The following is a 16,880-nucleotide window of genomic DNA, read 5'->3' on the forward strand; positions in this document are numbered from 1 at the left end:
TTTGACATCTGGTATCATGCTAGCTTTTTACCTCTTGATTTTCCTGCCAATTCATCATTACATCAGACTCAAAAATGGTACTAACAACCAAAAAAGGTAGCAAATAATAAGTACTCTATGTACAAGTAAAAGTACTGTGCTTTTTTTTTTTTTTTCCTACAGAGTGTGTGCACTTGCTGGAGAGACAGATAGTTGTTGACTCCACAGTTTGAGTCCTAGACCCAGCAACTTGAAAAACATACTTGGTGCATGTGTGTATGTACCCAAAATCCCAAGGGAAGAATTGAGAAAAAGTACTGTGGCATTGCCATCCCCCTGGAAGGTTATTTCTCACTTTCCAACTCTCCGGTGAGCACACATGTCCTAATGCAATTGAAAAAAAAAAGAGCTATCTAGTGCCAAAGCTTAATTAATTTTTTTCTTTATTACTCCTACAGCATATATGTACATGCGTGAGAGAAAGAGAAGGGAGATACCCTCCCTAGGGTCTGCTCATGTTTCTTTCTTCTTTTTTGAAAGAGATAGATCTTTGCTCTAGGGTGTGTGCCCTCACCAGAGAGACAGAAAGTGAGAAATCACGAGGGCCACACCACAATCCCTTCTTCTCCATTTTCCTCTTGGATTTTGGGCATGACACACACACACCCAGCATGAGTTTAAGCCACCAAGTCCAGAACTTGAACAGCAGCAAACTACGTGGGAGTCGAATAACGTAACCATTATGCCATCTGCTAGTCCCAACATCTGCTCATGACTCAATCCCATTTCTCCAGTCTGGCAGACCGTGGGCACTCATACACATGCCCAACGGGGTTCAGGCCATGTGGCCGGGGATTCAGGCTATCGCCGTGTGAGATCACGCTTCTAGACAGAGACAGTGAGAGGGAAAGCGAGAAATATCCCCAGAGATGGCCATGCTGCAATCCCTCTCCTCCATTCTCCTCCAGGGATCTTGGGCATGCATGCACACGTGCCTAGAGTGATTTTCAAGCCACCAGGTCCTGGACTTGAACTGCGGTTGGCCATGTGGGAGTCCAGCAATGTAATCACTACGCCATCTGCTAGCTCCACAGCACAGTAATTAGAACAGCTGGATCCCACATGACTGACTGTAGCGAGAACCCCAGCCTGGGTGGCTTGGGGAAAAAAAATCCCCCAAATTAAAAAAAATCCAGGCTGGCCCCATAACTCAGCAGATAAGGGATCTAGATCCCATGTAGCCAACCACAGTTCATATCCTGGTCCTGGTGGCTTGACGCATGTGCATACATGTCTAAATAGTATGGAAAAATAGAGGAAAAAGGTCTGTGACATAACTATGCCCCATTTGGGGATGGCTTCTCTCTCTCTCTGGTAAGCACACATACCCTCTAGCAATGAAAGAAGAAAGAAATAACTGTTCCTGAGAGAGCATCTGGAATTAAATGACTAGTTCTGATGATGTTTGACATCTGGTATCATGCTAGCTTTTTACCTCTTGATTTTCCTGCCAATTCATCATTACATCAGACTCAAAAATGGTACTAACAACCAAAAAAGGTAGCAAATAATAAGTACTCTATGTACAAGTAAAAGTACTGTGCTTTTTTTTTTTTTTTCCTACAGAGTGTGTGCACTTGCTGGAGAGACAGATAGTTGTTGACTCCACAGTTTGAGTCCTAGACCCAGCAACTTGAAAAACATACTTGGTGCATGTGTGTATGTACCCAAAATCCCAAGGGAAGAATTGAGAAAAAGTACTGTGGCATTGCCATCCCCCTGGAAGGTTATTTCTCACTTTCCAACTCTCCGGTGAGCACACATGTCCTAATGCAATTGAAAAAAAAAAGAGCTATCTAGTGCCAAAGCTTAATTAATTTTTTTCTTTATTACTCCTACAGCATATATGTACATGCGTGAGAGAAAGAGAAGGGAGATACCCTCCCTAGGGTCTGCTCATGTTTCTTTCTTCTTTTTTGAAAGAGATAGATCTTTGCTCTAGGGTGTGTGCCCTCACCAGAGAGACAGAAAGTGAGAAATCACGAGGGCCACACCACAATCCCTTCTTCTCCATTTTCCTCTTGGATTTTGGGCATGACACACACACACCCAGCATGAGTTTAAGCCACCAAGTCCAGAACTTGAACAGCAGCAAACTACGTGGGAGTCGAATAACGTAACCATTATGCCATCTGCTAGTCCCAACATCTGCTCATGACTCAATCCCATTTCTCCAGTCTGGCAGACCGTGGGCACTCATACACATGCCCAACGGGGTTCAGGCCATGTGGCCGGGGATTCAGGCTATCGCCGTGTGAGATCACGCTTCTCCTGAGCAGTGCATTACCACTGTGCCATGGTGCAGCCACGAAGCCTAATTTTAAACAATAAAGATCAGAAGTACATTAGCTTTTGGATTGACTGAAAAAGGAAAGCTTCAGCTGTCGGCTAAATATAAAAGAAAACAAATAAAAGAAAACAGACTACTTTCAATTAAACATATCTAAGAGAATATGATGAATAAAAATGAAGGAGGAAAGCTAACTGCTACAATGTGAATAAAAATGTCCATTGTGGTCTTTTCTATCTGATATGATTTCTTTTTTTGGAGACATTTTGCTATAAGGCACATGCGCTCACCATAAAGACAGAGAGAGACAGAGAGACAGAAAGTGAGAAATCACCCCCCAGGGCAGATGGCCACGCTGCAATCCCTTCTCCTCCATTCTCTTCTCGCATGCACACGCACCCGGCGTGAATTTAAGCCACTGGATCCAGGACTTGAACTGTAGTCGACTACATGGGAGTCCAGCAACGTAGCCATTATGCCATCTGCTGGTCCTGTGATATGATTTCTAATTGCCTCACATAAGTAACCAATGGCATTTAATAATTATTTCGAAAATAAATAAGTAAATAAATCTGTAGCTTTTGTAAACAAAAAATTAACTTTTTAATCGTAGGATATTCCACATATAATTATCCCTTCACTGGGAAATCTGATATGTAGAATTTATGAAATATATATGTGAAGGGATTAATCTATAAATATTCCCAGTATATTCACTTGAACATTCTAAACCACTATGGAGGGTGATGCTTTCCTTACTTTCACCAAGATATTCTTCTCAAATTAACAATACCTCATTAATTAGTTACAGTTTTTCACTATCCTGAGAAGTCACTGACAGAGAAATAATAAATGTAACATGAAGTTAAGAAAAAAGAGAAGTGATGAAGGGGCTGAAGGGGCTGATGTTTTAGCTGTTCGTTCTGTTGATCAGTATACTACCAAGTCTCACCCCGGCACAGCAGGTCAGCTGGGTAAGAGACGCTGCACCAATAGTTCCCAGCCTCTTCCCCTGTAAATCTGTTCACTGAGTATTACCTCCAGGCTGTCATTCTGTCTGTTACGACTTTCTAAACCCTATGGTTCCTTTGATTTCTTCTAAACAGCATAACTCTAATTTTATTGAGTATTACTGAAAAAGTTGGATTCTACAAACAAATTTTCATATAGCCTTCTTTTCAGGAATATGTCTAAAGTAGTGACAGCTTGGGTCTGAATGCCAAAGTTCTAGTGTGTGAAATTTTGTTACTTGAAAGAAAAATGTTCATAACATTTTTTTGTTGTTCTTTTCTCTCCTAAAATTTAAACCTTAAGTGGTAGTAAAAGAATTGTCATACAAATTGGTGATCAATGTCTCTATATGCTTAGTGCAAGTAGATCAGGAAAAACCTCCACTAAAATACTATGTATATTCTTATTACTTTAGTTTGGTTCTGGCTAATTAATATACAGTTCATGTACACATCTCTTATATGCTCTTATATATTCTTATAGTTGCTAGTTTTAATTTTTTAAATATAGTAATTATAATCAACTTTTATTATGCCTCATGTACAAGAGTCTTCAAAATATGATGAATAAAAATGAAGGAGGAAAGCTAACTGCTACAATGTGAATAAAAATGTCCATTGTGGTCTTTTCTATCTGATATGATTTCTTTTTTTGGAGACATTTTGCTATAAGGCACATGCGCTCACCATAAAGACAGAGAGAGACAGAGAGACAGAAAGTGAGAAATCACCCCCCAGGGCAGATGGCCACGCTGCAATCCCTTCTCCTCCATTCTCTTCTCGCATGCACACGCACCCGGCGTGAATTTAAGCCACTGGATCCAGGACTTGAACTGTAGTCGACTACATGGGAGTCCAGCAACGTAGCCATTATGCCATCTGCTGGTCCTGTGATATGATTTCTAATTGCCTCACATAAGTAACCAATGGCATTTAATAATTATTTCGAAAATAAATAAGTAAATAAATCTGTAGCTTTTGTAAACAAAAAATTAACTTTTTAATCGTAGGATATTCCACATATAATTATCCCTTCACTGGGAAATCTGATATGTAGAATTTATGAAATATATATGTGAAGGGATTAATCTATAAATATTCCCAGTATATTCACTTGAACATTCTAAACCACTATGGAGGGTGATGCTTTCCTTACTTTCACCAAGATATTCTTCTCAAATTAACAATACCTCATTAATTAGTTACAGTTTTTCACTATCCTGAGAAGTCACTGACAGAGAAATAATAAATGTAACATGAAGTTAAGAAAAAAGAGAAGTGATGAAGGGGCTGAAGGGGCTGATGTTTTAGCTGTTCGTTCTGTTGATCAGTATACTACCAAGTCTCACCCCGGCACAGCAGGTCAGCTGGGTAAGAGACGCTGCACCAATAGTTCCCAGCCTCTTCCCCTGTAAATCTGTTCACTGAGTATTACCTCCAGGCTGTCATTCTGTCTGTTACGACTTTCTAAACCCTATGGTTCCTTTGATTTCTTCTAAACAGCATAACTCTAATTTTATTGAGTATTACTGAAAAAGTTGGATTCTACAAACAAATTTTCATATAGCCTTCTTTTCAGGAATATGTCTAAAGTAGTGACAGCTTGGGTCTGAATGCCAAAGTTCTAGTGTGTGAAATTTTGTTACTTGAAAGAAAAATGTTCATAACATTTTTTTGTTGTTCTTTTCTCTCCTAAAATTTAAACCTTAAGTGGTAGTAAAAGAATTGTCATACAAATTGGTGATCAATGTCTCTATATGCTTAGTGCAAGTAGATCAGGAAAAACCTCCACTAAAATACTATGTATATTCTTATTACTTTAGTTTGGTTCTGGCTAATTAATATACAGTTCATGTACACATCTCTTATATGCTCTTATATATTCTTATAGTTGCTAGTTTTAATTTTTTAAATATAGTAATTATAATCAACTTTTATTATGCCTCATGTACAAGAGTCTTCAAGAAGTTCATGAAAAATGTATATTATGAAACACTATGTCTGCCTTTCAAAATTTTTAAACCAAAAAAAAAACCCTCACAATCCCATTTTTCCACAAACGTTGTAAAGTTTCCACATTTTATTTTTTTTTGGAGAGATTTTTGCTATAGGGCATGTGCGCTCGCCAGACAGACAAAGAGAAACAGAAAATGAGAAGTCACCCCCCAGGGGGGATGGCCACACCATAATCCCATCTCTTCCATTCTCCTCTTGGGATCTTGGGCACGCACGCACACGCGCCCAGCGTGAGTTCTAAGCCACCGGGTCCGGGACGTGAACTGCGGTTGACTACATGGGAGTCCAGTGACATAGCCATTACACCATCTGCTGGTCGACAAGTCTCCACGTTTTAAGAATTGTGTGTCTGAGAAAGAATGGTGAAAAATTTCTCTGCTTCTCATGATTTCTCTTTCTTTTGTTTACCCTTCAAAGAAAGGAGAATTTATAGAAATATAAAATGGGAGGTGGGAAGATCAATCCAAATGTTATAGCTCCATATAACATTCTGGCTTCAATTTTTTTATCATTGACCACCAACACAGCTGAAAAAAACATTAAAGCTGTTTTTGTGATTGTGAATTCAGCAATTTTCATTAGCTAAGATTTAGAAAAACTTGTACAGGGGCAGACTCTGATCCAGAATAGGGCCCCAACATACTGGACGTATTGTACTGAAACAAAAGGCAGACAGCTAGTACAATAGAACACTTAAGCACCACAATGCTCATCTCAGTCAACTGCAGTGTTCAGGATAAATCAAAGTCCACTCAGTACTCCTGAATAACCCTTTTTAAGAGTAATTAATAATAATCTCTAGGTAATTGACCATACTGAAGCTGGCAAGTGATTTCCAAAGAACTTTTATTAGAATCTAGGCCTGGCTTTTCAAATCAAGTGTAAAGGATTCTAGGAAAAATCTTTCGCTGGCATCTTTATGAATAATTATCTTTTTTTGAAAAAATTATTTTTATTATTTTAACTTTATTTATTTATTTTAATTTGACCAGAGAGGTACACAGAGAGAGAGAGACAGAAAGAGAAAGAAAGAGAGAGGAGGAAAGTGATAAAGCAAGCCACCTGGTCTGGGACTCAACTGAACTATGGCTGGCCATGTGGGAGTCCAGAACCTTTAACCACCACGCCACTTGCCGACCCCAATAATTATCTCTTTTAATTCCTATGTATAGTATCACTTGCATTTTTTAGAAGTCTTATTTAAGAAATTTGAAAAATATTAAATTGTAAGACGAGTTATTTTGCTGAGAACAAAAAAGTCAGGTAATAGCACTCACCCACCTTCACTAACCAGCTCACTATTGTCTGACTGCTTACAAGAGATGATCTTCTCCACTAGTTGGTTGTAACTGCAGTTACCAACAGCTTTTACAATGTCATCAATCTAGAAAACAAATGACTGTCTTACTAATCATGGTAAGATTTAGAAACAACAACAAAAGAACCCATATCACTCCAGTATTTTATTCTAACAATGATAAATATGAAAGTATTACTTAAGAAAATCAGAGCTAAGCCCAAGACCCAACAGTTTTCGATGTTGTTTATACCTCACTATAACACATTATGAAAAATGCTGCATTAATTGTATTTTAATTACACAAAAATGTCTAGAAATTGTATTGTAGCATGCAACTTCTTTCATATCTTTAGTTTGGAAAGATGTATTTAAGTGAATAAAATAAAATGTTAACTATTTCAGGAGGAAAAATTTTTTTTTAAAGAATACTTTTTTTAAAATTAATGTTTTAATTTTTATTTATTTCTTTATTGAGAGATTTTTGCTATAGAATATGTACCCTCCCCTGATTGCCAGAGAGAGACACAGAGAGACAGAAAGCAAGAAATCATCCCCCGGGGGTGGATGGCCATGCTGTTATCCCTTCTCCTCCATTCGTCTCTTGGGATTTTGGGTGCGCACACACACACACACACACGCACACCCAGAGTGAATATTAAGTCACTGGGTCCAGGACTCGAACTGTGGTCAACTATGTGGGAGTCCAGTGATGCAACCATTAAGCCTTCTGCTGGTCCCCCCCAAAATCAGTTTTTTAAAATTCAAACATTTCCAAAAAAAAAAAAATCAAACATTTCCTTTGTTTGTTTTTAGCTTGTTTGTTTTGGTATAGGTCATATGCACTTGCCAGAAAAAGACAGAAAGGGAGAAAGAGAAAAAAGAAAACACTACAATCCCTTCTCCTCTCTTTCTCTCTCCTTTAGAAATCTTTGGTCATGCACACATACATGTCTGATGTGTTTCTCAAGGCACCAGATTTGGATCTCAAAACCATGCAGTCAGCCATGTGGGATTCAGTTCCCTTAACTACCAGACTATAAAGGTGGCCTCAAACATTTCACACTCAAAGCCAGACAAATCTAAAGATGTCAATTTATACAATGAACAGAGTTTTATTTTATTTATTAATTAGTTCCTAGCAAAGTATAATGGAGATATAAGTGATATAACTAATGTCATTTTCTTTTTTTGACTCAAGGATTTATTAAGTTATACATGCAAAACATATTGCTAATTGCATTAGCAAAAGATCGATGTAAAAACACTCTATAATTCTGCAACTATCAATTTAAATACATTTTGTTCTAGTGGTTGAAAGGTCCAACATTGTATTCTTGCCATTGAGTAAGTTGTGCACTAATGTTATATTCCTTTTTTTTTGAGAGGTTTTCGCTATAGGGCGTGTGTGCTCGCCAGACAGACAGAGAGAGACATAGAGACAGAAAGCGAGAAATCACCCCCCAGAGGGGATGGTCACGCCGCAATCCCTTCTCCTCCATTCTCCTCTTGGGATCTTGGGCACGCACGCACACGCGCCCGGCGTGAGTTTTAAGCCACCGGGTCCAGGACGCGAACCACGGTCGACTATGTGGGAGTCCAGCGACATAGCCATTACGCTAAATGCTGGTTCCCTAATGTTATATTCTTGAAGAAAGGTTAATATATGTTAATCAGGGTCAGTAAATGCCTCATTCGTATTTAATCTTTAGAGGTACCGCAAGAAAGTAAATTAAAATGTTTCAGTTATAGGAAAATAAAATTGGACATTCCTCCATTATATTTTGCTTTGACTATTGAAGAAAGAGGTTACCTAAGTGACTTATTTTGATTAGCTTCTCATCCTTAAAAATATATTCACATTTATTTATATGTATTAATGTATTAATAAGTTAATATAATAAACATACAAATTAGACAGTGACATAAATAAAAATAAGAAAGTCATGTTTCCTTCCTACATCCAAATGATCATCTTGAATACTTACTCTCTGAATCCCATAGGCCTCCACATATATCTATATAAGTAATACTCTGGACAGTGGTTCTCAAACTTGAGGAGTTTGTTAAAAAGATCTAAAAGAGGGACCAGCAGTTAGTGTAATGGTTATGTTGCTGGATTCCATTGTAGAGTCGGCCACAGTTCACGTCCCGGACCCGGTGGCTTAAACTCATGCCAGGCACATGTGCATGCGTGCCCAAGATCCCAAGAGGAAAATGGAGGAGAAGGGATTGTGGCGTGGCCATCCCGCCTGGGGGGTGATTTCTCGCTTTCTGTCTCTCTGTCTCTCTCTGTCTTTCTGGTGAGCGCATGCGCCCTATAGCAAAAAACCTCTCCAAAAAAAAAAAAAAAATATCTAAAAGAAGTACAGCCTTGAAATACTTCTCAGTTGTCTAAGTTTTCACTCCACTAATGCTCAGGTGATGATCGACTGCAAAGTTTGAGAACCACTGCTCTAGGCTATAACTTATGTTCCTTGTTCCTGCACAATTCTACAATGGTAAAAGCCTCTTATCTCATGCAACTAGGACTGATGGTTGGTTGAGAAGATCAATCAATTTAAAAAGTCAAAAGCAAAAAATTGTGGAAAAAGTAACATGTTTTAAACATGTCATGTTAACTTAAAACACAAAAATGTTTTCAATTGTTATTCTTTTGAAGAAGAAACAAATAAGGTCTTTTCTTTGAGAAAGGATCCTGGGGCTAAATTTCTATGAGAACCACACCAAAAAAGCATAACTATGACTTCTAGTCTTGATTTACTTAAAATGAGAAACTAGACCCTTAGGAAATAATCTGAGGGCACAATTTCTTTAGATGTTCAATATTTTTCTCAACATCTTTACTATTTATAGTACTTTTCTTTAGTGATTGAACTTTATTAAATTTTTATTTTTGAGAGGTTTTCGCTATAAGGCACGTGCGCTTGCCAGACAGACAGAGACATAGAGACAGAAAGCGAAATCACCCCCCAGGGGGAATGGTCACGCCACAATCCCTTCTCCTCCATTCTCCTCTCAGGATCTTGGGCATGCACGCACACGCGCCCAGCGTGAGTTCTAAGCCACCGGGTCCGGGACGTGAACTGCGGCCGACTACATGGGAGTCCAGCGACATAGCCATTATGCTGTTGGTTCCCTATTAAATATTTCAAAGGCTCTGAATTTTCAATTCTAAGAAGCCCACAAAAATACAATTGGAATAAGTACAAGATCCATATATAAAAATCAATGATATTTTTATAGATAGGCCAAGAATAATGCAAAGATTTCAAATTTTTATAGGCAGAATCTCCATTTTTTAAGAATTATTTTATTGAACTTTATTTAATTAATTAATTAATTTTAATTTGACCGGAGAGGGACAGAGTGGGAGAGTGAGAGAGTAAGAGAGAGAGAGAGAGAGAGAAAGCAAGCTATTAGGTCAGGGACACGAACTGCAGTCGGCCATGTGGGAGTCCAGCACCCTTAATCACCATGCCACCTGCCATCCCCCAGAATCTCCATATTAAAATCTTTCAATTCATTTCTCTGGGTGCCTATTTTATGGTACTATGTACGAGGAGCTGTTAAAGAAGCTGCAGATAGAGCAGTGACAAAACTGTTCATGGTTTTATACAGTTTATATTTTAGAGTAAAAACAAACAACAAATGGGACCAGCAGTTAGCGTAATGGCTATGTTGCTGAACTCCCATGTAGTTGACCGCAGTTCGAGTCCCGGACCTGGCAGCTTAAACTCACGCTGGGCGCGTGTGCGTGAGTGCTCAAGATCCTTAGAGGAGAATGGGGGAGAAAGGATTGCGGTGTGGCCATCCCCCCCGGGGGGTGATTTCTCGCTTTCTGTCTGTCTCTCTCTGTCTTTCTGGCAAGCGCACGCTCCCTATAGCAAAAACCTCTCCAAACCAAACAAACAAAAACCCAACAAACTAAATAAATGCTAGGTAGTTGTAGGTACTAGTGGTAGGTAGCTTTTTTGGTTCTCACTACAGCATAGTATTCCTTAGTGTGGATATTTGTTTTTTGATAGCTATTTGAATTGTTTTCAGTTTGGGACCATGGCAAATAACACTGTTATGACCCTTATGGTATATTTATCCTGTTCCACACACTGAGTTTCTTTAGGATCTGTGCCTTGTCAAAATGCTGAGTCTCAGGTCATACTTATTCTCAACTTTATTAGATAAACAAAAGTGTTTTCCAAAGTAGATGGGCACTTTTGATTCTCAGCAGTGAGGAGGGAGAATTCTCTATGATGCACATTTTTTCCAGTGCTTAATTTTGACAGACTATTAAATGTTAGTCGTCTGATAGGTGTATAGTGGTATCTGATTTTAATTTCTATTTCACCAATGACTAATTTATATGTTCACTGGCTATTTGGATATACATGTTTGTGAAGTGCCTGTTTTAAGTCATCTATTCCTGTTTTTTTTTTTTTTTTTGAGGGGTTTTCGATATAGGGTGTATGCGCTTGCCAGACAGACAGAGAGAGACATAGAGACAGAAAGCGAGAAATCACCCCCCAGAGGGGATGGTCACGCAACAATCCCTTCTGCTCCATTCTCCTCTCGGGATCTTGGGCACACACGCACATGAGCCCGGCATGAGTGTTAAGTCATCGGGTCTAGGACTCGAACTGTGGTCGACTACGTGGGAGTCCAGTGATATAGCCATTACGCTAACTGCTGGTTCCCATCTGTTCCTGTTTTTAACTGTGCTATTTTTTAAAACAATTTGTAGGAGTTCTTTATACCTTCTGTATATTAATCCATTATTCATTAAATAAGTTGCAATCATCTACAATGTGGCTTGTTCTTACATTCTCTTTAGGATATCTTTTGATAAACACAAGTTCTCAGTTTTTTTTTTTTTTTGATAATTATATTTATTTATTTAAATTTGACCAGAGAGAGAGCAAACAAGAGAGAAAGTGAGAAAGCATGCCACCAGGTCCAGGACTCGAACTGCAGCCTGTTACGTGGGAGTCCACCACGTCACCTGCCAACTCCCACAAGTTCTGTTTTAAGAGAGTGATATTTACTAATGTTTCTTTTATGGCTAATAGGTATCTTGTATAGAAATCCCTTACTATCATAAGGTCAGGAACATAATAAACTTTTATAAGTTTTATCTCTGACAGTTAAAGTATAATGCATGTGGAATAAAATTGTATGATGTAAGTTGTGCAAAACAATTTCATTTTTTCCTCTACATAAGGCTAATTGTTTTAGCACTTCTTGTTGAAAGGATTGCCTTTCTTCATTATTCTGCAGAGCCTTATTTCTAGCTATATTATCATGATCTTTTTAGGCTTCTATTAGCTGTCATTGCTCTAATTCTTTATTTTCTTATTTCTTTTTAATTTTGTTTTAGAGCATGTGCACTCACCAGAGACACAAGAGATTGAGAGAGAGAGATAGTGGGAAAAATGGGAAAGTGTTTCCCCATGGAAGACTGTCACACAATCCCTTCTCCAGCTTTACCTCCCTTTGGGATTTTAGACATACACGCTTATGTGCCAGGTATGTTTTTCAAGTCATCAGGTCCAGGACTGGAACTGTGTAGTCAGCCATGTGGGAATCCAGCCACCTTAACCACACCACCAGCTGACAGGTCTAATTCTTAATTACAATACTTCAGATATTTCATATTTGGAAGAACAAGTTTTTCTTACTTATTTTGCTTCAAAAATATCTTGCCTTTTTTTCTTGGCCTTTTCCATTTGCATACAAGTTAAAGAATCAACCTGTCACATTCTACCTCCCCTAACTACACAAATCTGCTGGGATTTTGTTTGAGACTGTATTGAAATTATAATTTACTTTTGGGAGAACTAATAGCTACAATTTCTGCCTTGAAATGGAAGAACATAGCATATTGCTACATTTACACAGGTATCTAATTTTCTCAAACTTAAAACTGCTCCCATAGAGATCTTACACATGTTTTGTCAATTTATTCCCCAGGGGGGATGGCCACACCACAATCCCTTCTCCTCCATTCTCCTCTCAGGATCTTGGGCTCACACGCACACGCACCCGTTGTGAGTTTAAGCCACTGGGTCCAGGAATCGAACTGTGGTCGACTATATGGGAGTCCAGCGACATAGCCATTACGCCAACTGCTGATCCCTGGATTCCAATTTTTAAGAACTCAGACTTAAGCTCCTCAGTCTGCCACCTTATTCACCTCAGAAACCTAAATTACCTGGCATTGTTATTTGCCAGGATCAAACATGGGCCACCATGGATATATAATCTGATGGGCATGTTTACATTTTCCAGAGATATTCTTAAAAACAAAGTACAATAAAGATACAGAGGGGCCAGGAGGTAGCATGGTGGGCCGACCCCAGTTCAAGTCCTGGACTTGGTGGCTTGCTTTCTCACTTTCTCTCTCTTTCTGTCTATCTCTCTCTAATGAGCATGTGTACCCTACAGCAAATTTAAAAATAACAACAATAAAAATAAATAAATACATAAGACTTAAAAAAAGATACAGGTGTTCTCTTTAAGTAAGTCATTCTTTCATTAACCACCTTAACCACCATGCCACCTGCCAGTCCCATATAAAAATTCTTTAAAAAAATGTTTATGAGGAAAAGACTGAACTCTGATTATCCTTTTGACTGATATCAGATACTTTTTGCCAATCAATGGGCAAAGATGAAAGAGTTGTCAAGTCCATACCACTATGAGCTCTCCTTCCCTGCAACTAGAGCACACATGCTACATGCTGCATTCTATTAATGTCAGTTAGTATTTGAAAAACTATTAAGTGCCAGGTATGGTTCTAAATGCTCAGATATAAAAGCCCAGTCTTCATAAAAAGTGCATTCTAGTGAAAGATGACAGTCAATTAAGTAAAGAAATAACAGTGAGTTGTAAACAAAATTGAATAGGGTCCTGAAAAAGAAAATGACTGGGAAAACTAAGGGTGATTAATTTCAGCAATTGGTCAGGGAGGGCTTCTCTGACGACATAATATTTGACCTAAGACATGAATAACAAGGAACCAGAAGTGTGAAGATCTGCAAGAACAATGTGTTAGGGGAGCAGAACAGTATTTCATGGTGGGTGATCAGCCAGTACAAAAATCCTGAGGTGGGAATGAACTTAACACATCTGAAGAACAGAAAGGCAGCTAGTATAGAAAAGTAAGGGAAGTATATGAAATGATGTTAAACAGATGAACAGACAGAGCTTAGATAATGCAGCATATCATAAAAACCCTAATAAGGGGCCAGCCCTGTGGCACAATGGTCACACACTGCTGAAGAGAAGCCAGATTCCACACAGTGATAGTGGTTTGAATTCCTGACCTGTGACCCTGAAACACACTGAACCCATGAGTGCCCAAGATCCAGCTGACTGGAGGATGTGAAGAGGAGGATTGTGGCATGATCAGATCCTGGGGAGGATGTCTGTTTATCTCTCTCTCTTTCTCATTCTCAAATGCATGTGCGTGTACCTTATCATGAATAAGGTTTTTATTTTAAATAAATAAATAAATAAATAAATAAACCCCCTCACATGAATTCCACTGTATACCCTGTGTCTTATGGTTAAGGAAGCTGAATCCTACATGGCTAACTACATAATCTTGGCCCTGATGGCTTGAAAAACATACCAAGTGTGTATGGATGTGTGCCCAAAATCCCAACAGGATAAAGAGAAATACAGAAGATGGGATTGTGTGTGACCACACACCACTGGGGCAGGGAGGGACACTTTCTTCCACTTCTCTCTGGTGAGTGCACATACTCTCTGGAAAAAGAAATAAAAACCTACTGTAACTATACTGGAGGCTTTTAATGAAATGAGGTGGGCACTGAGTTAGAGGGAAGGGCTTATTTTACAAAGATCATTCCAGATGCCAAGACAATTTAACAAGGAAAGAATAGTCTCTGACAAATGGTACTAGAACACACACAAAAGTATAAAGTTGGATCTCTTCCTCAAACCACATACAAAAATTAACTTAAAATAGGTCATAATTCTAAGTCTGAGCACTAGAGCTATCAACTTGCAGAAGAAAATACAGAACTAAATCTTTATGAACTTAGATTGGACACCAAATGACGAAAGAATAAACTGGACTTCAATGAAGTTAAAAACTCTTGTACTTCAGGGCCAGCAGGTGGTGTGATGGTTAAGGCGCTGCACAAGGCATTGGACACTCCCACATGGCCGACCACAGTTTGAGTCCTGGGCCTGGTTGCTTGTTCTCTCATTCTCCCCCACCCCTGTGCCTCTCTCTGGTAAAATAAATGAATAAATTAAAATTGAATAAATAATACTTGGGGAAAAAAAACCCTTTTGTACTTCAAAGGATATCATAAAGAAAATAAAAAGACAACCCACAAAATTAGAGAAAATATTTCTCAATCATTTATCTTATAAGGGACTTATATCTAAAATATATCAAGAACTTTTGCTTATTTGTTTTGTTATGGGATTGTGCACTTGCCCGAGAGAGATGGGGGGTAGTGAGAAATCGCCCCCTGATGGGATGGCAATGCTGCAATTCCTTCTCCTCTATTCTCCTTTCAGGGTTTTGGGCATGCATGCACTCATGCCCAGCATGTTTGTCAAGTTTCTGGGTCTGGGACTTGAACCACACAGTTGGCTATGTGAGATCCAGCTACCTTAACTACCAGGCCACCTGCTGACCTGACAAGAACTCTCAATGCAGTAATAAAAAGAAATAGCACAAGTAAAAATGGGCAAAGGATTTGAACAGACATTTTTACAAAGAAGATACACAACAGGCCAATAAGTGCATGAAAAGATGCTCAACATCATTAGTCACCAAAAATATAAACAAAACCACAATGAGAGAAAATTCTATATCTACTAGGATGAAAACAATCGAAGACAACTAATAATAAATATTAGTGAGGATGTGGAGAAATAAGAACCCTCACATACTGTTGATGGATATGTAAAATAGTACAGCCACTTTGGAAAATATCAAGATAGTTCCTCAAAAGAGTAAACACAATTATCATATGAATCACCAATTCTACTCTTAGGTATAGACCTAAGAGAAATGAAAATATCTATTTGTACAAAAACTTGTAAACAAATGTTCATAGCAGTATTATTTAAAATAGAAAAATAAGAAAAAATCCAAATGTACATCAATAGATGAATGAATAAATTAAATGTTCTCTCTCTCTCTCTCTCTCTCTATATATATATATATATATATACACACACACATACACACACACACACACACACACACACACAGATAGAAAGAAATGATGTGTGGGGCAGCAGGTGGTGTGGTGGTTAAGGTGCTGGACTCCCACATGATCAAATGCAGTCTGAGTCCCATACCTGGCAGCTTCCTTTCACATTTTCCCCCTCTCTCTGTCTCTCTCTGGTGACTTGAAAAAATTGATAATAATAATAATAATAAATTAAATTTAAAAAAGAAAAAAAAATAATTAAATTAAAAAAATTAAAGGCCAGCTCGGTAGCACAGTGGTCAATGGAGCTGGGTCTCACATAGCCAAATACAGTTTGGAGCCGGGTCAAGTGGCGAATGTGTGTGCATACCCCCAATCCCAATGTGAGAAATGGAAGAAAGAAGATTGCAGCATGACCAAGCTCCACTCGGGAGTGCTTTGTCTCTCTCTTTCTCTTTGGTGAATGCATGTATGCTTTGGGCATTAAAAAGGGGGTTGGGGGAGGCAGTCCTGTAGTGCAGTGGTTAAAGGAGCCAGATCCTATATGGGAGACCATGGTTTAAGTCCAACCCCAGCTACTTGAGAAGCATGCTAGGCACATATGTGTGTATGTGTGTGTGTGTGTGTATGTCCAAATTAGGAAAGGAGAAATGGAGGAAAGGAGATTGTGGCATGACCACACCCCATTGTGGAGTTCTCTCTCCCTCTCTCTCTTTGGTGAGTGTACATGCCCTTTGGTAATTAAAGAAAAACGTAACGTTCTTTAAATACCAAAGAAAAAGAAAACTAGAGACCAGCAGTTGGTGTAATGGCTATGTCGCTGGACTCCCATGTAGTCGACCATGGTTGGCGACCTGGACCCGGCGGCTTAAACTCACACTGGGCACGTGTGCGTGTGTGCCCAAGATCCCGAGAGGAGAATGGAGGAGAAGGGATTGCGGCGTGGCCATCCACCCTAGGGGGTGATTTCTTGCTTTCTGTCTCTCTGTCTCTCTCTGTCTTTCTGGCGAGCACACGCGCCCTATAGCAAA

At 38.9% G+C, this 16,880-nt stretch overlaps 1 protein-coding gene across 2 annotated transcripts in view; it reads right to left on the reverse strand.

Moving 5' to 3' along the window:
- MINDY2 (MINDY lysine 48 deubiquitinase 2) overlaps positions 1 to 16,880 on the reverse strand; it is a gene marked incomplete at its 5' end in the record, with an annotated part of 101,013 nt that overhangs the window by 25,980 nt on the left and 58,153 nt on the right. For both annotated transcript variants that reach the window (XM_014593422.2, XM_006141809.3), the window contains 1 exon segment: positions 6,637 to 6,739. In XM_014593422.2, the coding sequence (XP_014448908.1) occupies positions 6,637 to 6,739 (103 nt within the window).

This window comes from Tupaia chinensis, unplaced genomic scaffold, assembly GCF_000334495.1.
Source record: "Tupaia chinensis unplaced genomic scaffold, TupChi_1.0 Scaffold000063_1, whole genome shotgun sequence".
In the NCBI taxonomy this organism is placed as follows: Eukaryota; Metazoa; Chordata; class Mammalia; order Scandentia; family Tupaiidae; genus Tupaia; species Tupaia belangeri.